At 27.6% G+C, this 24,479-nt stretch overlaps 1 protein-coding gene across 3 annotated transcripts; it reads left to right on the top strand.

Moving 5' to 3' along the window:
* Positions 1–1,041: 1,041 nt before the first annotated feature.
* On the top strand, positions 1,042–18,333 carry LOC103568262 (arfGAP with SH3 domain, ANK repeat and PH domain-containing protein). Of its 3 annotated transcripts, XM_008545045.3 has the most exons (16): positions 1,042–1,735; positions 1,825–2,152; positions 7,884–7,956; positions 8,389–8,534; positions 10,353–10,850; positions 11,014–11,278; positions 11,365–11,592; positions 12,424–12,646; positions 12,729–12,909; positions 12,996–13,274; positions 13,417–13,536; positions 13,617–13,827; positions 14,527–14,811; positions 14,967–15,133; positions 16,910–16,978; positions 17,920–18,333. In XM_008545045.3, exons 2-16 carry the CDS (start codon positions 2,027–2,029, stop codon positions 18,133–18,135), a joined length of 3,087 nt encoding a protein of 1,028 aa, XP_008543267.1. In that variant the 5' UTR covers positions 1,042–1,735; positions 1,825–2,026; the 3' UTR covers positions 18,136–18,333. The 3 variants fall into 3 exon arrangements, with proteins under 3 accessions (XP_008543267.1, XP_014296416.1, XP_053594223.1); XM_014440930.2 differs by having other exon boundaries at positions 1,042–2,152; XM_053738248.1 differs by lacking the exon at positions 16,910–16,978 and having other exon boundaries at positions 1,043–1,735; positions 17,920–18,331.
* The last annotated feature ends 6,146 nt before the right edge of the window (positions 18,334–24,479 follow it).

Here is a 24,479-nt window from a genome sequence, read left to right as displayed (position 1 = left end):
AATATTTTAATTATTTATTAAAATGAAATACATTTTTTTTTAAGTCTATGACTTTCAGTATCATTCCAAAATAGGTACTTTTACTTTATTTGTTATCAATAATAAATAAATTTTTTTTTACAAGCTTTTACTAATTTAATCAATCGTTTTTACTCTTAATAAATAAAGATTTAAAATAAGTATTCCATGTTTACAAAAATTTAAAAAAACTTTTGAAATAATACTTTGATAAATTTTCAAGACAGATTTTTTTGTTACTCAAATTCTTGTATTGTAAACCATAAGTAAATTTTTTTTGACTACATATATTCCACAGATATTACATATATATTCAAAACTTTCAAAAATATTAAAAGAAGTTGAAAAAATAGTGTTTAAAATTATGAGTGTGAATGTAGCAGATATGAAACGAATTTTAAATTACAACTAAATGAATTAAGCAATTAAAAATTTAAAAATAAAAATAAATGCACATATTGATTTTTAAATTCTATAAATACGCATTTTTATAATTTTATTCGATCTACATTTAATTCACTTATTTCAAAATTTTTTAAATTGACACTCATTTAAAAATTTGTTTTCCTTTAATGATTCTGAAATTAACAATTTTCCGATTTTTTTTACCAAATCAATGACAAAAAAAAAAAAAAAAAAAAAAAAACTAAAAATATGCACAGATAGAAAATTTAAAAAACCAGAAGTGCAATTTTTCCAAATATTTTTTTTATAATTTATCATTTTTAAAAATATCTTAAAATTAAACGTCAACTAACATCAGTATCATCTAATTTCTTTCCTCATTTCATAATTTATTCTTTTTTACCATCAATGTTTTTTATCTCTTAAATTTTCTATTTTTCTTTCAAAGTCGTTGAAAGATGGCGCGAACTTTGAAACAGATTTCTTATTTATCAGCCAAAATTGCGGCATCTAGACGCGGAATATGCGCATTATTGAAATAAAAATCGAAACAGCAACGCCACACAACACAAAGACAACATCAACGAAAAATATATACATATATCTAAATGTATACATGTATAGAATAAGACTCAGACTGTGACATGAAGCTAAAGCTGACTGGTAGGCTGGTAGCAGTCTTTCGTGGTATAGTTTACAGAAAACTACGATACGTTACAGCTCAGTGTATGTATGTGTGTACAATAAATATGCAGTAGTGTGTGTTGTCTATTGAAAACAGTTGAAAATTGTCTTAGCACCGACCGAGTACCAAGTCACACAAGTGTCGGTTTTATCATACACAATAGTCACCATCACCAGTGCCAGTGAGATTTATAATATATTATAATAATAAAACCACTAGTCATCAATTGTAGTAATTCATATAAAATAATCTAAACACTGATACATATTCAATACACACTAATAATAATGTATAGTATAAATTGTGTTGATGGATCCATTGTGATCCTTAAACAAAATTCCATAACATCTATTCATCGTATTCATCGGTCATAAGTTTGTGTGACAACAATAAAATATATACACGTATATTTAAAATAATAATTATCATATTTATTATTATCAATATAAATTAATATATAAAAATTATAACGATTCATTGTTTTTTAATTAACTACTTAAGTGTAAATAAGATGTTACGAAAATAATCACGAGCTCATGCTCAAAGCATGTGCTTCATCTAGACACTAAGTGTTAATGTGATAAATCTGATGGATTAAATATATATTTACGTGTATATATCAACAGGGTAATTATTTATACATTAGTGGATTATTATATTTTATTACAAGTTTGTTATTTTATTTTTAATTTTGTTTTGTTTTTTTTTTACGCAAGAGAAAAAGTGAGTGGCAAAGCGGGGGCGTAAAAAAAACGAGAGGTGTGTTCTAGCCTCCACCTCCTCCTTCTTCTTCTTAGACTGTGATTCGCAAACTCATATTATATTATACTATTGTGACAGTTTTGTTTTTATTAATATCAATGTGATCGTTTATTTATGTCTATATATTAGTAAAAGTATATGGATTAATTGTTAAAAATGCCTGGTTTAATTGCGGTTAGTGAATTTGTTGAGGAGACGAGGGAGGATTATAATTCACCAACCACTTCGACATTTGTATCTCGGATGCCACAATGCAGACAAACTATAACTGCACTTGAAGAAGTAAGTTTTTTTTTTTAAATATTATTAATGGTCAATATTATAAATTTTATTTGTCAAGAAACAAGGAATTTAACGTCAGACAAAAGATTGATATTCTGACGTTTACAATATAGCATAAAATCTTATCACTTTAATTATTTTGTATTTTATTAATTTTAATTATTGTTATCTTTAGAGAATAATTACATTTTAAGATTTATTATTGTGCTAAATAAACAAATGGCACAATTAGGAAAGAATTTAAAACAGTTCGAGAATGCGATACATGAACAAAAAAAACACAATGGGATAGATGATAATAATAATAATAAAAAAGTGGATATAAGAAATTGTGAAATAAAAAAAACACAAAGGAAGAAAGAGAAATAAAAAAAAAAAAAAAAAAAAATGAAATAAAATAAAATAAGCGATCGAATTGCAGAGGATTCACGGCATGATATTTTTTTTGTTTACTGTGATAAAAGAGCTCCATAATATTAAACTTTATACTCTTTTACTTGAATGTGGTTATTACTATTATTTTATTCAATTGAATTTCAATGACCTGGCGATTGAAACGATTGAGAAAAAATTGAGCAAGAAAATTTAACGTCCGGTGTTGTCCTAATCGCGGTTCCTTCACTTTTTATTTTGCTCTTACACGGGGTCTGGATCTTCGCGGAAATAATTATGTCCATATAATGGTACTGATTATAATATGAGATATAATAATGGTCAGCTGGAGACCCAACAATTTCAATGACGATGACGAGCCTCTAAATGTTGAGCTGCTGGCATCCAACACACGCCCCTGTCTAACAAGTACTCCGTCATCGTAAAGAAATTTTTTTTAAAAATCATAGTTGTTCATTTTGTTTTTATATTTATAATTAATAATTATAATTTACATGGAAAGAACAAATTTTATAATCAAAATTATTATAAACAAGATTTTTAAAAAGTTATTTTGCTACTTTGTAATTTACTAGATGTCGGCATCGTGTCTCGTCTCTCACAAGTCCTCTGTAATTCTTGTTATTTGTACACAGAAAAGGATTTCTTGACATAAGTAATATTTTGCATTATGAATTCAAGACAAAAATTTTTTTCTTGCTCCAAAAAATTTTTTTTCACCCCAAGAAAATTTTTGTTTTCAATTTATAATTCAAAAAATTTCTTGAGGTAATTTAAATTTTTTGCGCCAACAAATCCTTTTAATTTGTGTACTGTTTCTTACGGTTCTTTAAAAAAAATAATAATAATAATAATAGATATTTTTTAATTTAATTTTAATTCGATACTAAACATAAATTTAAATAATCAAAAATCAATAATAAAATTACATTAATTAGTTTGGTAAAATTTACAAGCAATAAAGAAAGATTATAAAAGTAAAGTAATACAAAAAAAGTGCTGGTCATGATATCAGTTTCGATGTCTGACATTTCTAATGGCCTTAGTCATGTATCCAAATGAAATGTAAAAAATCAGTAAATGTGTTTTTTAAAAGTCAATATTGCAATATATACAATTTTGGGTGTATTTAAAGATTGTGATCAGTTTCGTAATCTAAATAATCGCATGTCATGGAAATATTGAATCTTCTGTGATGCCAAAGGTTATACCGGACGCAAGTCCGGATATTTTGCGGTGTCGTCCATTCTCCATATCTTGTGATATTTCCGGACCGGATATATTTAAAAAAAAAATAATTTTTTACTCGCGTTTCAAGTGACCTTAAAAATAAATCACATGAATAATTAAATTTTAATTTAACGTAAATAACGGATAAATAATATATTAAAATATTTATATTTACCATTAAAATAATTTGGCGGGAGATTCTATTGTAAGTTGGCCGGGTGATATTTTTTTTCTTACTCATATGTCCGAGGGGCTTTCGGGATAGTTTAGAATCCACAGCTGTCGTTAAATTTCTCATACAATGTAATAGTGTAGATATATCCGTACACATAGATATACATGTATACTTATATACTATTGTAGAACTAGTCCACGTTTATATTCTCCGATGTCTCGCAAAAGTCTGAATTTCTAGTTTAAAATCAACTTGTGCTTATAAAATACATTCTCATATATTCTCATTTTATTTCTATTCAGATATTTTTTTACATGTTTTATATTTTATATAACCGGTTTATTATAAAAAATTTATTCAAATTATTTTTATTACTATTGAGATATTATTGAATACTTTCAAATCAATTGTTACCCTAATTTTTTTTTTTAAATCAATCTAATAAAAAAGTTTAATCCGTCAATAAAAAAATATCTATCGCCTGGGTGATTGATATAAAAAAATTGAAAAATTTTTTTAGTTCTAAAAATAAAATAATCAATTACTAGATAAAAAAGTCAATAATGGCTTTGAATACTAAAAAAATAATTTTATCGCTCTGTCATAAAAGTACACTGTAAAAAATTGGAAATAAATTTGGAGTGAAAATGGATTTTAATTCACGAGTTCACTTGTCATTCGGAATTCGTTTTTTCAATGAAGTGATTTCAGAGTAATCTGGATTCTATTTAAATTCACATTCACTCCGACTTGGAAACTCCTTTGGAGTGAATTTGACTCCGAAAGTATTAAACTAATAGTCATCATTTACTCCGGATTTACTCCATGTTTACTCCGTTCATTTTCTACAGTTTAAATGAAAATATTTAAATATAAAAGCGAAACGACATAAAGCTGGATTTTATATATATTTATAGCTGATGACTAACGTAATGAAAAATATGTACGGCTTATTCTTAGACAATGTAATATTATTATATATAATACGTATGTCACGCATTACATTACACATAACATTACATTAGAATGGATAGAACGAAAATAGGAATAAGTGATATGAAGCGAAAAGGCGGAATGAAAAATAATAAAACATAATAAATAAAATATAAGAAAATTATTTGCATAAACCGCACAGTCGCGATAAAATAAATATAATAATAGCACGAGTGTATATTATATCTAAAGAAATGATTAAAAAAAAAATGAATAAAATAGAAAAAAAAACGATGGATCAATGTCCTATGGGGGTCAGGGGGCGTGGATCTTTCTACCTCGAAGGGAGTGCCCTCACCTCGAAATAGGTCAAACGAATTAAATCTTATATTATTATATACATATTATATTATTTTACAATCTACACCCTTTTACACTTACCCGTGCACAAAATACCCTTATTAGTTATCATGTTGTTACTCATCATCATCAGAAGGTGCGGTAAGGTAGAAAGAAACTCATCAGGACATGCAAATTATTATTCTCTACTTTCTTTGAGATGTACAGTGATATGGAAGTTAGCCAACGTCTACTAATTTTTTAATTTTTTTCAAAACGATAAATTATAAAAAAAAATATTTTAAAAAAATTTCACTTGTAGTTTTTTAAATTTTCTACGTATGCATATTTTTAGTTTCTATTTTTTTGTACTTGACTTTTTGAAAAAAAAATCCGAAAATTGTTAATTGTCTATAAACTTATGATCCTGGTTAACAGACAATTAACAATTTTCGGATTTTTTTTTCAAAAAGTCAAGTACAAAAAAATAAAAACTAAAAATATGCATTTGTAGAAAATTAAAAGATCTATAGGTGCAATTTCTTCCAATATTATTTTTTTTATAATTTATCGTATTAAAAAAATCCAAAAATTACTCGATGTTCAAAAATTTTAAAATAGAAGCAAAAAATTTATGAATTTTTATTATGCTGTTGACCAAACTTAAAACAGGAAGTTGAGATGTTAAAAAATTATTATGCTGTATTATAATTATTATTGTGAGTGGAAATTAAAAATTTTCTATTATAATTCTTAATTTAGACAAATAATATTCATTACAATTTATCAATAAGTTTTAAATGTATATTTTTTGTAGTACAGTATAATAATTTTTTGACGACTCGACTTCCTGTTTCAAATTTCGTCGAGAGCATAATAAAAATTCATAAATTTCCTGAGCTCATTTTTCTCCGGGTGTGTATTTAATAGTCTTATCTTTTGTAGAATGTAGTTAAACATATATATATCTATATATATCTAGTGATATGAATACACAGTAAACAAGTATAAATAAATAGTAATAAATAAAATGAAAAAAAAAAAAAAGTCGTAAAGAAGAAGTAGACATTACAGACGCAACTCGGACATACAACAAGTAACAACAACAACAACACAACAACTTGATGGTGAATTTCTCGTGAGCATGTTCTTTGTAAATTACAGCACGTAACCGTTGCAATATAAACGACCTACCAAGGACGAAGCTCCAGGAATTCCTTCCACTCACTGTGCTGTTGCTGGTTTGTTGTGCCAGGAGTTCATATTCACAGCCTCGGATTTATTCGGTTTCTTCCGTTCTTCATCGTTTACACCTGGATCACCTGTTTCTTCTTTTTCTTCGTCCACTTCATTATACCTTTCTCTCTTACAATTATTATTCATTAAATTCTCAATTCAATTTTTTTAATTGTCAACATTTTAATTACAATTGTCACTTAAAATACCAATTAAATCTTTTTTTTGCAGTAATTACTAGGGATGAAAAATAAAATTTTTTATTTAAAAAAAGAAAAAAGTTATTTATCACTTTGAATTAATTGGGTTTTACATTCGACATCGCAGAAGATAAAAGTTATAGTACTGGCTGTTGCTGAATAGACTGAAAAAATTATAGATATAAAAAAAAAATTTTTTCTCGATTACGCTGAGTAAGAGACAGAAGATGCCGAAAGCTCCCGATTAATTGGAAAACAACAAAAAAAACTTTTTCCTCTTTCTTTCCTCCTCTTCTTTATCTTAGGTCAGTGTCTTATGTATGTATGTATGTATTTAATGTAATGTATATAATAAGTATATAAACGAGCGATGGTATAGAAAAACCGGAATTCTGATTTAAAAACGATAAAATTTTTTTACTTTATTTAAAAAAAATAAGATGGATAAATTGGTATGAAGGTGTGTGAGTCATTGAATGAAAATGTAAGTGTACATGTTTCATATGATGATAATAATAATAATAATAATAATTATTATTATATAAAAATACATAAAGAATAAATTCATGAGGGGTTGGATCTGTTTGGTTGGGCAGTACTGCAATGCTATCGTAAAAGTATTCACCTGTCCCACGTGCCTGAAATTACTTCCGCTTGTAATTCACCAATTAACACTCACGTATAAACGATTGCAATTAAATCATGTACTGCTTCTGCATGCATGAGGGTAAGAGAAAAATTAAAATTAAAGTGCAATTGAGTAAGCAAAAAAAAAAATAAACAAAATGTATGACTATATTTATATTTATTATTATACTAGTCGTTTTTTTTTGTCCTTGATGATTCGTATGATTGTAAGCCAATTAATAGCTTTAGATTCGGGCCAGTATTAAAATAAAACAATGATTGCCTTTGAACTTTTGTCTGCGGTAAATCTACTGTCAGTGTATCATTAAGTCTTTCATTAAAACATTAACTAATTATCTACTATTGTTATCATTATTATTCATTAATAAACTAATTTATGTAATAATAATTGATGAACAACAAAACAGTGCGATGTATTTATCGTCCAGTGAGTTTTTAATAATAATTAGCATTTATTTAATTTTTATTATAATGACCTTGTGTAAACTATTACATATGTGTTGATTAATGATCAAACAATAATTTAATTCGTTTATTATTACTATCACTATTATATTTTTTTAAATTTATATTACAGACCCTGGACTTTGATCGTGAGGGTTTAACGAAGCTGAAGAAGGCGATCAAAGCTATTCACAACTCCGGAAATGGTAAGGAAGCTAAAAAAAATAAAGTTTAATAGAAACTGAAGACGGTTTAGTACAGAGTAGAATGGAAACCTTAGTACTTTATGATAGGCGTTTTCTTAAAGAGAGAACTTGACACGGGTCACGCGCCAAGTCTCATCATAATGTTCTCGACTTTAATAAAGCTTATGTACATTTTATAATAATAGTGGTGTACTAATATAGCAACAAGAATATTGTACACAAGGTACAAAGTGTATTGAGAAAGCCAGCAGTCAGCAATGGTAGACGGAATCGATTTCTCTGGCGCCTCTTATTTCTTACATTAGTATAGCTCAATGCCTTTAAATACAAGGACTAAATGTAGTCGATGACCTCTTGCTTGCACTACATTTACCAATAATTTATATATCATAAATCAATAATATTAATAAAATTAATTTTTTAAATTTATAGCACACGTGGACAATGAAGTGTACTTAGGACGAGCATTGGAAAAATTAGGAGATGCTGCACTTAAGGAACAAGAGCATGATATTGGTGCAGCTTTCTTTAAATTTGCTGTCGTTACAAAGGAGCTCAGTGCACTGATGAAGACTCTTGTAAGCGTAAATAATATTTTATTTTATTTATACACTTACTTTATGATTTTAACTTCAGTGCCTATGAACTCTGGATTATGGAGTTGATAGTTGATGATGATAATGAATATAAATTATGATGACATTTCTGAAGCTTGATAATTTGATGATTGTTTCAATTGTGTGATAGATCAATTAATGCAATACAAGTCTCGAAGGCCGGCCCTCAGGCTCATTGGTATTACTCATTAGTCGCCTGGTGCAAATTCATCCTGTCTCGATGTGTTTGCCTTATTAGTCGCTGTGCGTTGTGTAACATCCTCGACACGTTTGCCACGCGTCATGATTTTTATTTATTTATTTTTTATTTTATATTTTATTGTCCACTTCGCACAGTGACAAAAAAACCTTTTAAAACAATTGTATATTCCTACCACAATTTTTCGCGCGAAAATTTGAAAATTTCATTCAAAATAATTTTCTTAGTTGAAGAAACCCAAGTTTATAAAGATATTTTATGTACCTGAAGATCGGAAGGTTTTTCGCGTAACGAAAATTAAAAAAATATATGTAAGACGAATTGTGGGGTGATTGGGGGTGGTTGAAATTTTCTGTTGGCATACTAGCACTTATGTGAAACATTTCAGAAATCTACGACTGCTTAATTTCAAAATACAGTAACTGACAAAAATAAAATTTTTTAAACATTAATTGAATCATGTTCACAAGACTTCACTGGAACTAAAAAAATCAATTTTAAAAAATTTGTTCCTTACTGTGTTTTGAAATTAGACAGTCGCCTAGACCTAGATTTTTTATGTTTCATTTCGTTCCTAGAAAAACATTCCAATCTACTAATATTTTGATATTTTTTTTGCAGTAGTGTAAATAAATTTTTATTTTCTTATCAAGAAAATAATTCTTCGCATTATATATGAAATTAATAATTCAATGATTTATATCGATTTATTACTCAAAAAAATATTGTTTTCGCAAAAGTTATTTTTTTCTCAGTGCAATAACTCAATTATCGTCTCAAATTAACTTTCAGTTTGTTTTATTTTTAAATTTTATATTCCCTTGATAGAACATGATTTTTTTTATCAAGCTTAAAAAGTAATAAAATCAAGTTGTCAGCATAATTGATTTTTTTTTTTTTTTTTTTTCAAGTATACTCTTTACTGACAACTTTTATCAGAAGCACATTCAACTTTTACTCGTCGATCGTAGTACTATACACGTTTCGGCAAGTAAAGCATCCAAGGGGGAATCATGCTCGAGAGCATCTAGCTTTAGAGGGGAATACCATACAAAACCATACACATATATATCCATAGCGGTCCTCAACTTTTTCTTTTTTTTTTAATGCCTCTCTTTCTCTCTACCCATATATATCTATCTAATATCTGGTCCTTTCTCTTTCCTATCCATTTATGTAAGCAAGCAAACTACTAACATCATATAGCAGCAATATGAGTCATCGTACTGTCGAGAGGGCTAGACAAAGGATCGAGGGTTATAGATTTGAGTATGAGAATAAGTACTAACCGTCTATAGATTAATACAGACTATATATAACGTTTATAAATATATATAGCCTACCTCATCAACTTATAAGACTAGACATCAAGACGCTGTGATGTGATTCCTTCCTTATAAGATATTCCCCTCGGTACAACTCATCCGCGAAAACCCCACCTTAAATCCTGAATCACTTTCATCTTCATGCTTACCTTCAATTTCTTCTTCCTTCTTTATAATAACTTTCACCATAATAATAAATAAATAAATAAATATATCATATACTAATATTAATAGTAAAAATTAATTATTTTACAGATGCAGAATATAAATAATATTGTAATGTTTCCACTGGATTCAGTGCTGAAGGGCGACCTGCGGGGTGTCAAGGGCGACCTGAAGAGGCCATTTGAAAAAGCCTGGAAAGACTATGAGGCCAAGTATGCAAAAATAGAAAAAGAAAAAAAACAACATGCTAAAGAAGCCGGTCTTATTAGATCGGAAGTAACGCCAGCGGAGATTGCCGATGAAATGGAAAAAGAGCGACGTTTATTTCAATTACAGATGTGTGAATATTTAATAAAAGTTAACGAAATAAAAACTAAAAAAGGGATTGAGCTGCTGCAACATCTTGTTGAGTATTATCATGCGCAAACAAATTATTTTCAAGATGGTCTAAAGACAATTGAACATTTTGGATCCTACATTGCGGATTTGAGTGTTAAGTTACAGAAGATAAGACAAACTCAAGATGAAGAAAGAAGACGTTTAACTGAGTTGAGAAGTCTCTTGAGGAGTTCCGGTTGTGATAAGGAAGTTAGTTTATTTTTTTATTTATTTTATTACTCTGTGTACTTTTAAATTATACTTAGATATTTAAATATTTAATATTATACTTGAATTTATGTATGAGTTTATAAATTTTAATGTTTATATTTAAATTAAAGTAATTTGAATGTATGGTGAAACAATTTAACAGTTGAATGCAAACGCCAGCGTGGGATATTCGCTTCATCAGCTGCAGGGCGATAAGCAGCACGGAGTCACTCGTTCCGGCCATCTGTTAAAAAAAAGTGAGGGTAAAATGCGACGTGTTTGGCAAAAACGTCGTTGCGCTGTTCAAGCTGAAGGTTATCTTGATATTTGTCATGCAGATGAAAATAAACCACCTACAAGAGTTAATTTATTAACATGCCAGATTAAATTGGTACCCGATGATAAACGTGGTTTTGATCTCATTAGCTGTAAGTTTTATTTTAATTTTTTTGCGGTAACGCTACGAACAACAAATTAATTTAATTAATAATTAATAAAATTCTCTTTTTATTAGACAGTAGAACGTATCATTTTCAAGCAGAAGATGAAGCTGATCAACGTGCATGGATGTCAGTGCTTGTTAATTGTAAAGAACGAGCTTTATTAAAAGCTTTTGATGCTAGTGGGAAAGCTGAAGCTGGTCAGGGTAATCCTAGTCTTGTTGAACTTCAGCAAGCTATTATACGATGTGTTCTACGATTAGATGGCAATGATAAATGTTGTGATTGTTCATCACAAAATGGTAATTTGTTTTAATTATTTTATACATACGTACACATATGTATATATATATATATATGCCTATTGAAAGATGAGCTCTTACTATTAATAATTAGAAGTCGCTCATCGCAATTTTCTATTTCCTATTTAAATAACATGAGAAAAAAAATTTCAAGTTTGGAATTTTATACCTCAGCAATGGCTCATTGTACACATAAGCTCAGGATATAATTTCATAGGGAGTTAAACGTTCTACAAGAAAAGTCTCTTATTACTTTTTTATAAATTCATCTGTTCAAAAGTTATTGGAGCTCTTACGGAACTCTTCAAAAATAGTGTTCTGATCGATTTCAAGAGCTTGGTATTAAAATGGAAATAACTAGAAAACAATGCGAAATTTTAAAAAACTTTATCAAAGATAATTTGTAAAGAATAAAATTGTCTTCAAAAAAAGTCCTATGACATTTTGTGATAAGTCTGATAGTTTTGCCAGAAAAGTAAAAAAATCTAGAAATTTACTATAAATTTGACGTCAAGTTCCAATAATTTTTGAACAGATGAATTTGTCAAAAAATGATAAGACTTTTTTTGTAGAGCGTTCAATTTTCTATGAAATTATATCCTGAGCTTATCTGTACAATGAGCCACTGTCGGTATAAAGTTCCAAATTTACAATTGTTTTTTTCCCCACGTTATTTAAATGGGACATCAAAAATTGCTGAGTGAATATTAAGAGCTCATCTTTTAACATACATCTTATTTCACCTCCCTGCAACTATTTAATAGGAGGTTTCGAGAAAAAACAATAGACTTTTGAATTAGTCTAATATTAATGAACTGTCTAATTGTATAGATGCAACGTGGCTGTCAACAAACTTTGGTATAATAGTATGTATTGAGTGTAGCGGCATTCATCGTGATCTGGGTGTACATATATCGAGGATACAATCGTTAACTTTAGACAATGTTGGTACATCACAATTGTTACTTGCACGTTTTATGACCAACCAAGCATTCAATGAAGTTATGGAGGCAACTTTAAATCATCATCACAAGCCAACTCCAACGTCCACAATGTTAGTAATAGTACAAATAGTTTTACTACTTTTAATAAATCTATGTACATATATTATTGTATTGTATTTTATACATATATAGGGAGGAGAGATATGAATTCATAAGAGCTAAATATGTCGATAAAAAATACGTATTGAGGACTTGTGAAGATGAACGAGATCTATTGTCTGATCTTGAGCATGCTGTTAACAATAAAGATCTCCAGCATTTACTACAAGTTTATGGTGAAAAGGTTGACCTGGCAGCTCCATTACCTACTTCAGTAAGTAATTAAAATTATTGATTGCTAAAATTGCTATCGTATTATTAAAAATATAAATGTTATTTTTTTATTCAATAATAATTCAGGATATTGGGGAGACGGCATTGCATTTATCAATTTTACGTGAAATAGGGGGTAATTGCCTTCACATAGTTGATTTTTTAATTCAAAATATGCCGACGGGTAATATAGACAAGGTTACAAGTGAGGGTGAAACGGCACTACATCTTTCTGCAAGGCATGATCGAGCGGAAGCTATGAAATTGTTGTTACGCGCTGGCGCAGATCCAACTCTACGAAACAAACAAGAAAAGACTCCGTTGGATATTGCCCAGGAAATGGGTCATCCAACTTGTAAAGAATTGGTAATTCATTAAAAATAAATTCTGACAAAAGAAATAAAAAAAAACAATTTTTTTTTTATTGGAACTGTGTTTAATAATTAATATTGATTTTCTACAGCACACCAAAGTCTATAAATATGTTTTTTTTTGTTTGTTATTGTAGCTAAGCCATGCATTGCAACGACAAAAAACGTTGTTTGATAACGTCAATATTGATTGGAATTTATCACATGATGAGGGATCGACAGACTTTTCTGATGATGAAACAATAATTGAAGATCGAGTATGTTGAAATATACTTTAGGTTTTAATTATTTTTAAAGGAAAATGGATTATATAAAAATTAAAAACTTGTATTTTTAGAACGGATGTTTAACACCTGAAAAAAAGTCACGTAGTAGGCCACCTTCTTATGCCGGTGGCGGTGGATCTGGTCCAGGAGATTCACCGATAACACTTCGAAGTAGAAGCAGCACTTGTGACAGTCTGCAAAGTGGCTCATCGCCAAATTCTATGACAAGTAGACAGCAAATGCCCCCACCACCACCTCCGCAGTCAAGGAAACCAGTCGTAGGTTAGTTTATTAAATATAAATTATGTTTTTAAGGGGAAACGCCAACGGAACTTTTTCTCATTCTCAAAAATATAAACGGGACTGTCTTTGCTGCACTCGTAGAGTAAATGAGAATTTTAAAACAATTTTTCTTGGAGATAAATTAGTATTTTTGGCCTTCCGTTAATGTTAATGTTATCCCTAAAGGTCACTCTCAGACAGTGCTTTACATTTTTTTTTAATTTTCAATGACTTTCGCCTGTTATAAGAGTATCAAACTTTTATCAATTGCTTAAAAAAAAATTAAAGCATTAATTAAAAAAAGGACAATTTCGCTGAGGTATAAAGAGATTATAAAAAAACTTACTTACAGTTGAGAGTTAAACGAAATTTGGAAAATAAATTTCAGTAAAATCTTCATATCAATTTTAATTAGAATTTTTGAATTTTGTAGGATAAAATTTATTCAAGAAATTTTGTTTAACTCCTAATTGATAACAACTGTAAGTAATTTTTAAAAAATTCTATCTCGGCGAAATTGCAACTACGGTGTCCTTTTTTTACTTAAGGTTTCAATTTTTTCTCAATTAATTATTAAAATTTTAATGCACTTATGACAGTTAAAAGTTATTAGCATATTTTTAAAAAATGAGGGACACTGAGAATGCTCTTAAATAAATATTTATCACTTAACTAATTTTTATTTAAAATTATTAACAGTTCCCAGTCCAATGGGACCACCAGAGTACAGTCTGGTAAATATTCATGGGTCACTAAAGAAACGTGTAGCACCACCTCCACCACCTGGAAACGGCGGGACAATGCTGACAGCTCATTATGGAACTTTACCGTCATCAGCAACTTTAGCGTGCTCCTCGCACAGTAGAACCACCAGCGAGCCCATTCTTGCGGGTAACACATTGCATAGTCTGCCACATTCATTGAATACTCTGAATAGTCTGCATCACAAAAGATCACCCAGCGGTGATTCATCAGCCAGCCACAGTATGTACTTTACTCTTACACCTTGTTTTCCTCTTTTATATTTTTTATATTTCATATTATGTATTACCACTATTTTTTTACTCCACATATTTATTATTACTTCAATTTCAGAGATTTCTTTATGATTAATATTATATCATTTTTTTCTTATACAGCCATAGATAAATCAAATTCATCGACGTTACAAAGACCAAGGAATCCACCACCGCCTGCACCTTCCGCCGGTAGCTCTGCAAGATTAAGTAATGGTCGTAGCAGTGAATCCCTTAGTTCAATGTGTTCTGAGCATGGAATAGGTAATCCTGTACCTCCACCCCGGAAGGTAAGCTTTAGATAGTTTTTTTTTTCCTTTTTTAAAAGGCAATCTTAGACAGTATCTCCAACTTTTTAAATTTCCAATGAATATCAACTGTCAGAACTGGACGGAAATTTTTTCAATCAATTGAAAAAAAGAAAAAGATTGGAGCAATTAAAAAAAAAAAACAACACAGTTATAATTTTGCTAAGATATAGATTTGAAAAAAAAATTATCACAGTTTAAAATTGAGATGAAAGTCCCTAAACCCGATCCGTACCATTAGTCGCTCACTTTAACTGATTAATGCGTTTTTATAATTTTTATAGTAAAAATTTCAAGTAAAAACCGTTATCATTGATAAATAATTATTTGTGAATCTAAATATAAAAGAATATGACGTATTAAATAAAGTATTTGATAATTTATTATAAATTTAAATTAAGTGGCTGTTTTTAAAATCGCGTGCAGCCTGACATTTTTTACTTAAACGTTCCTTTGTCAGATTAAATTTAGATTACCTTCAATTTTTTAATAATTTTTATAACTTATAACTATATGTTATGTAACTGATATTGTCTTAGAGCAAGTATATTGCCATATATTAATCGATTAATGGTACATCACAACTTTTAGTGAGCAACCATGGGTACACTCAATGATCTTATGCAAAAAATTAATTATCAACATTATTCTTAAAATTAAAATTATATTATACAATTTAAAATTACAAAAAATACTTAAAAAAAAAAAATTGATTTTTTCATTTCATTTACCAATTTATATTGAGTGGATTAATTTGACTCCAATTAAAAGTGACCGGGTAATGAGTCTTTTATCTTCTCTGTTTTACTAAATTTTCTAATTAAATTTTAACTTATAACATTAAAAATCTCCAATTATAATCAAAGCATTAAGATTTTACTGAAATTTAATTAAAAAATTTTATTAAACCAGCGACTTAAAACAACTGTATTTTTTTTGTAAACCAATATTCTGACAAAATTGTAACTACGTCGACTATTTTTTAATCAATGCTCGATTTTTTTTTTTAATTAATTAATAAAATTTTAATAAAGTTATTGCAGCTCGTCCATTGGTTAAATTAAAAAAGTGGAAGGTCGTCTTAGATTTCCTTTAATTTCTTTTTAAGTTATTATTATTATTTTTATTTAAATATTAATTTATTAAGGTGGCTGGGATAAAACCTAATAATGAAATCTCATTATTTTTTTTTCTTTTCATTTCATTTCATATTCTTTTTTTTTTTATTACCTGTAGAACGTAAAGTAAAATCATTAACTAACAAACGCCACGTAGTTTTTTTTTATTGCGTTAATTTAATTAATTTTAATTATCTATAAATAACAATTAACCACAATTTACTATGCTTGAGCACTTTTAACATTTCATACTAATAAAATAAACCATAATTCAAAAATTTAAGTCATGTTTTATAATAATTGAATTAAATAATCATATTTTATTATTAACATAAATAACATCATAATTATTTATAAATTTATAGTAGAAATATTTGTCATCGATCATTATCATCTCATAAATCATATCGTTACCCAAAGATTAATTTTATGTAGAAAAAAAAATTGATTGCTTAAATTATATAAAATATAAAAATTGTGCTGAGAATAATTAAAATAAATTTGATTATTAAGTGATTTGAGGAAGAAATGAGGGAAATATTGGAAATTATGTTATTAAAGGCAGCATGCTTTTTATTTGGAGATCTCATATGTATATTATAGTGGGTTTATGGTTTGTTATTAACCATTGTTGGTACAGCGAAGGGACCGATCCAGACTTGAAAGCTACGCCGAGGAGCCCTCATCTTTGCTCCCCAATTTGAATCTGGTAAACATTTTGCACGGCACCCTATCCGCATGGCCATTTGTGAATTGCATCTATGTGTAATCAATCACTCATTCATCTGCATTTTCAGAAATATTATTATCATATTTCATTTTTTTTATACTCAAATAATCTTAATTATTATAATCACTACTCAATAACTCATTAAATACTTCATGTCATAAAATAAAAGTTTAAAAACTATTAAATAAATTAATGATTAAATTTTTAAGCTGTTTTTTCAGTTTAAGAATAAAAATTTTAAAATTACTTTTTAATTTTTATTTTTTAATTAATTTTTGTAAAAAACTTTTAATTAAATAATTTCGCAATTCTACAAATTTTTTTTGAAACATGTTCTTTTAGATTTTTTTTTCTTCAATTTTTTCGCATTCATTAATTGATAAAAAAATAAGTAATTATAATGTTATTTAATTGCAGGTTATTAAATATATTATTTTCTTAAATACTTTACATATTAATTATCAAGTAAAATATATCCATCTAATCAGTGAAAAACTGAATAATTATATGAAAAAAGCATTAAAAAAAAAAAACATTCATATTTTTTAATCAACTTATATGTCAGTAATTGATTAAATATAAATTTAATCTACAAGTGAGTAAATAAAATTTGAAAAAAAATAAAAAAAAAAAGAACATGTTTTAGAATCATAAATAAGTAGATCTGTGAAATTAAATAGTTAATGCAAAAATTAATGACTTTTGCTATAAAAAAATTTCTACATAATAAGCATGAGTTTGTTGTTTCAAATAAAATGCAGCATTAAACTGCATAATTATCGCAAGGTTGTCACAATAATTGTCACAAGTGTCTGTAGAACAAAATTTTAATGCTGAAAAAAAAAAAAAATTAAATTAAATGTAAACAAGTTTATTGATTAATGATAATAATATTGAAATCTTATTTATATTTTGAACAGCCAATGACATCAAGTTTAAATGGATTGCGTCGATGCCGAGCGCTTTATGATTGCGATGCTGACAACGAAGATGAACTGTCATTTCGTGAGGGCGAAATTATCATCGTCACCAACGAGCAAACTGACGATGATAATTGGATGGAGGGAGCCCTCGAAAGATCGCCAGAAAGACGTGGAATGTTCCCTATTAGTTTTGTGCACATGCTGCAAGACTAACAGCAAGACTATTAGTCAGGAAATGAAGATAATTAAGTGTCAGCTGCATGTTAAATACTTGTAAATTCAATCACTTGATCCTTTTTTTTAATACATAACAATTATCTGCTTTTATCAATTTTTTTTCTCTCTACTCTGATGCAGAGTTCAGAGTTATATTAAATGTGATATACATAAATATATGACCTATATGTATCTATAATTTTAATTATTTAACTTATTAATCAATGATTAAAAGTATATAAATCTATATACACATAATTATCTTCATTTCGATTTAAATAAAGATATAAAATATAATAATTAGTTCGATAAATATTTTTGGAATGAAAAATAAAAAATTACCAAAAAAAGTTGAGAAAAGAAAAAGAAAAATAATTCAAAGAAGATGGCTTTTAAATAAATATAAATTTATAAAATATATGAAAATATTGGCCGTTAAATGAACAAATAATTTTAATTAATATATAAATCTATAGATGTATTGCATAAAAAAAGTATTATTAGTAATTATTTATATAACTACAAAAAAGACGTAATGAAAAAAAAATTTGAATTTTTTTTTTATTTGCCATAAATGTCTAGTTTGTAGATAGAATAAAGAAAGATAGCAGCATGTAGTAATTAAATTTTAGTCATTAGATTCTTTATTAATTGTAGATAATTATTATTATTAATATTGTAAGGACGTAAAATGTAAATGGTAAATATTGATGTACTCAAGCTGATTAATAATTTGACTTGTAATACGTGAGACCAAAGAAAATTCGATTAATGTTAATTAATCAACTGATATGGGTTTCGTGGTAGTGTAAATATATCAATTGTGTACATATATCTATATATTTACTTATTGAATAAGCGTTTATAATGCAGAAACTTTTATTGTTTGATAATTTTTTTGTTAGACACAAAATTACTAGAATATGCAATTAAATGTCAGACTATTTATCAATCAATAATATTAGCTGTTCAAACAGCAATTACATGTCATATTTAAAATAATTGTCTTTGAAATAATTATAATATAATAAAATAATGATTATTTAAAATATTTTTATTAAGTATTTGCAAGACAAATTTATTTTATTTTAAATTACATCGCCTGAGTATTTGATATATATTGATAATTATTATTATTATGTTGTGAATTTAAAAATTTATTAATATATTTGTATTGTAAACATTTAAATTTATCACATTATCTTTTAATAATTAATTATTTAATTAAATGTTCGAAATGAAAAGGCGAACAAGTCATATACTTAATTAGAAGGCTGAAATAAAATGAGCGTGAATGTAACAGACATTTTAAATAAACAAATTAATCAATTAAAATAATAAAATTTTGGAAAATGCGCGTACTAATTTTTTTAATTTTGAAAAACGCAATTTTAAAATTTTAGTTATACTTAAATTTTATTTATTTATTCAAAAATTTAAAAAATTGCTGTCAGCTGCATTCATACTCATGAAATAAACTAAATAAAAATGAATCAATTAAGAAAACGGCATAACTATTTATATACTATCATTAATAAATTATGTATTACTATTTGATAGATGGCAGTCACCGTTGATAATTGTGCACAATAAATCTTTTGAAAATATTATATGAAGAAAAAAAAACTATCACAGTTTGATTATTATCAAATTTAATTCAAATAAAAATTATTTAGAGAAATATTGATAATATAATGGTTCTTATTATTATTATTTTATTATTATAATCAGGTCCGATCAGGTCTGATCTTTTTTTCCCGTAGAATTAATTCTGGATGACGTTTTAAAAAACTTTCAACCCAATCTCGGCCCGCCATTTGACTCAATGAATCGAATCGGTTTTCAATCTGATTAGCTGTCGCATAATCATAAGCCATGCGTCGTAGATTTTCTGTAGTCAACCCGCAGTATCTATTTTCCATTTGCTTGCAATAGCATACAAATTCTGCTTCTTGCTCTTCGTTAAAAGTTGGCTTCCATCTACCTAATGAAGGAGCAGCTGCGTCAAGCTTAAGTCGTTTCCGTAAAGAAGACTCGCTGATACCAATTGCACTTGCTGCAGCTCTCTTACTTTTTCCATTAGATATCAAATCTTTCGCTATAGAAATTTGTTGTTCAGTGACAGGAGTACGTTCAGGTTTTTTTCTTATGTAATTACGCGGCATTATTATTTAAATCTGAAATAAAATAAACATCAAATAAATTTTTTCTCTAGAAAAATTTCTCGTTCTTTTCTGTAAGACAACGTGGGTAAGCTTACCCCAAATTGATGTTTTTTAGAAATATATATATATAATAAGAATGTGCGAATCGCATAGTTTGTAAATTTTCGAATAATTGTAAACTCCGAGTTATTTATTAATTTTCGGCTTATTCAAAAATTTACGAATAATTCAAAAATGATCTTTTGAACGATTTAAAATAGTGATAATTTTTCGAATAATTCAAATTTTTATCAGAAGTAAATCGAATTTAGAAACAAATTTTGGTTACTATCAAAACTAAGCTCTCTATTAAATAAAAATTGAAATTTAAACACTGACTAAAATTTTTTCGATTTGAACCTAGTAATTTAAAAAATTACAAATAGTTCAAAAATTTTCGGATCATTATAAAATTGACGAATAATTTACTAAGTTTCAAATAATGCGATAAGAATCGAATAGATATATTCCATTCGATTCGCACACCCCTAGTATACCCGGGTATAACTTAATCGCAACCAAACATAACCTCAAAAGTTATGCTGGATAATGAAGTTGAATACATTACCGAAATAAAAAAAAAAACAAAATTTACCTTCGTGAATATCTGCAATTCGGTTTGAAAATCTTTGCCGCGATAACAAAAGTTATTTCTGTAGCATAGAATTCTTGATATATTTAAAAACAAAATGACAGATAATTAAATCTCACTTTCTGTTGCGTGAAATATTTCCTCGCTGATAGAGTCATGTGGGGCAAGTGTGCGCTGTGGGTAAGTGTGCGCACAGTGCCCTACATAACTATACAATTAACTACGCTGCGCATATCATGACCCCTCTGCCCCCCTTTGGAGATAAAGGGGGTGCGTATACTTATCGACTGCGTACGGTTACCCCGAATGACTTTAGATGATAAAAAATTTTAAAGACTAGATCTGAAAACTGATTACTCTGAAAGTAATAACGCAATTCTACACATTCTTTTACACCCGTAATCAGTTTTAAATCTTGATGAATTCTTTTGGTTGCGTCCAAGTACGTTTAAATCTGTTGATTTGTTCCTAAGATATCTTATGACAATAATTAATTTTTTTTAGCTAAATTTATTTTTCTTGGTTCAACAACAAAATATGTAGTCATTTTTTAATTTCTAAGAGCTGCAAAATTTACAAATAATGTCTTCAAGCTTCCTGAGTTCAAAAACATTGGGAAGTTTTGGAGTTTGCTCACAGGGTTAATCGTTTTCCAGATTTTTTTTTGTTTGACAAGGATTTGATAATAATCAGGGTACGGAAGTTTGTGCTCAACAATAATAATAAAAGAAAAGAATTTCCGCAAATTACCCTGTACAAAAATGACATTTGCGAGGAAATTCACGTGAATCAACCCAAGTAGCACACTTGCCTTTGAGACATCTATAAGATATCAGTTTTTCGGCTACTTTTTGACACATCGATAAGGCACTAACATGTTGACAAAAAGATCAGAAATTGAAGTAAGACAAAAAACAATATAACTCGGCTCTATCTCCGGAAGTCCGGAACCAACATTTGTATGTCGTATTTATACCAAAAAAGATGACTGAGACAAAAAAAAGTTTGTTTTATCTTTCTAAAAGACATCTTAAAGTTGATTCTGTGTTACTTGGGTTAAATTAAAAGATAAATTCAAATATCGAATGTCATAAAAGAACGTCGAACTTGAGGCTGTGAAAAAAATATGTCAATAAGACAATTGTCTTGCTGATGGTCTTGCTAATTGTTACTAATAGTCTTGCTGTCGAATTCTTTCTTTTTATTATTATTGTTGATCACAAACTTCCGTAGTCTGCTGATTACATTTTGAGGCAAATCGGGCAAGTAGTTTATAATACGAAAAAAAAACTTTTATTTTTTGTATAACTTTTAGAGTACAAATTATTTCAAACTTTAATCAGACTTAAGTCTTAATGATCCCTTTTGATTACCACCGTCAACATGGCCCGGCATTACTATGACACCATAGCATTTTGAACAAGAATCCCGTGTGAAAAAAATTTTTGTCGGTAATGAATTTAGATCTGGATTTTATCACGAAACTTCAATCGTGACACAAATATGACTTTCATCATGAAATTGTTCCAACTTTTCGTCTAGTAAATCCGTATCAATTCTAAAATTAATTTATTACGTCTTTGGATTGAACTTTGGATGACTTCGATAGAAACTTGACTTAAATTACTTTACCAATAAATGTCTTCTATCATGTACTTGATTTACATAAATAAGTTTCGACTGTAAAATTAATCCAGTGAATGAACTTTGGATCACTTGGATACAAATTTAACTGAGTCATAATTTTGTCGTGACTATAGTTGTTGATACAAATTAATTATGACAATCATATATTTGTGTGACAATCTGAATTTCATGATTAAATTTATATCTAAATTCATTGTAAATAAAATTTTTTGTACACGAGATAATTTTCACGTGTATATTAGAATAAGAACTAAAATTTTTTTATCAATCACTCATTAATAATTATAGCTTAAGAATAGTCTTAATTAATGATGTAAAATTTAATTTATAACAAAAATCGTTTTATCGGAAAAAGGTACAAATGCATGCGATCAAGCGTGACATAAATAAATAAATAGACAAACAACAATTTATATTTTTGATTGCGTATGAAAAATTTTTTTATTGAAAAGTGGTTTTTATTTTCACACTGCAACATTAGTGTACTTTCGTCTATCAATTACTATTATTATTATTAATATTATAATTATTATAATTAATATTATTGTTATCAATAAATTCATAACAGTACAAAAATTGCGTTTTTACAAATTGTCTGGCTTACATAACTAATATAATAAATCCCAGCTAGCAAACACTTTTTTTAAATCAGAGGAGCCCGCTTTTCAAATTAAAAAAATTGCAAAATAAAATTATGGGCACAATATTAAATCTATTTAAAAAAAAAGAAAGAGAGATCATTATCCATTAAGGATTATTTATTATCATTTTTTAAAAATTAAAAATGAGTTTTAGCTTGCTATCTGGGTTTTAAAGACACCATTTGCCAAACTCTCGTCTTAATTATAATAAAATATTCTTTTGTTCACTTTATAATGAATAAATGAACAAATTATCACCACACACACACACGCACACAAGCACTTCAAAAATCATGCAGCGAGTGTTTGGCTAATTTATTATTTTTTTTTTAAATCTCGGTGTCTTATGGATAAATTAAAATACGCATACATTACTAAAAAAAAAAAAAATCTAGCAAGTCTGTATTGTTAATATTATTACTTTTTTTTTTTTTTTTTTTTTTTTACTAAATTAACAATTAACCACCGCCTCAAAAAAATTTTATCTAAAGCAACATTACCACGAAATTTGACTTTCAATTATTTAATAATAATGATTTTTTTTTTTCTATTTTCTTGTTATTTATTAATTTTTTTTTCTTTTTCATTTTTTTTCTTAACTCTCAGCCTTTTACCTAAGTACACACAACCCTATTCGCCAGTCTTAAACACGAGAACACGTGATACATTGTTTTATTCCATTTCTAAATTTTATATATACACACAGAAAAAAAGGGATTTCTTGGCACAAAATATTTTTACTCACCCCAAGAAAATTTTCAATTGCCCTAAAGAATTTTTCGAATTATAAATTTGAAATAAAAATTTTCTTGGGGCAAAAAAAATTTTTCTTAAGACCAAAAAAAAATTTATTGCGTCCAAAAATTTTTGTTTTCATTTGATAAAATGGTCTTGAAGTTAGCAGACAATTAAGGATTTTTGAATTTTTTTTTGACTATTTAATTACCAAAAAAAAAAAAAAATCTAAATATATGCACAAGTAGAAAATTAAAAAAACTATAAGTGCAATTGCTTGAAATATTTTTTTTTAATAATTAATCGCTAAATTCAATGTTATCTGATATTGCAAAATATTAATGAGTGCCAATGTAACAGACATACAATTTTTGAATTACATATAAAAAAATTAAATAATTAAAACCATAAAATTAAAAAAAATGCATGTACTGAATTTTGAATTTTCTAAACATGCATTTTTTTATTTTTATTTTATAAACATTTTAATTTATTATTTCAAAGTTTTAAAAATTGTCAGAT

This window comes from Microplitis demolitor, chromosome 4, assembly GCF_026212275.2.
Source record: "Microplitis demolitor isolate Queensland-Clemson2020A chromosome 4, iyMicDemo2.1a, whole genome shotgun sequence".
NCBI lineage: Eukaryota > Metazoa > Arthropoda > Insecta > Hymenoptera > Braconidae > Microplitis > Microplitis demolitor.
Note: the sequence above shows the minus strand (reverse complement) of the source record. Positions and strands in the feature narration are given on the sequence as shown.

Coding starts and splice junctions, on each gene's coding strand:
- LOC103568262 (XM_008545045.3), top strand. CDS start 2,027: ATGCCTGGTTTAATTGCGGTTAGTGAATTTGTTGAGGAGACGAGGGAG. Junction 2,153..7,883: donor CTATAACTGCACTTGAAGAA/GTAAGTTTTTTT, acceptor TTTATATTACAG/ACCCTGGACTTTGATCGTGA. Junction 15,134..16,909: donor CTGTACCTCCACCCCGGAAG/GTAAGCTTTAGA, acceptor TTGTTGGTACAG/CGAAGGGACCGATCCAGACT.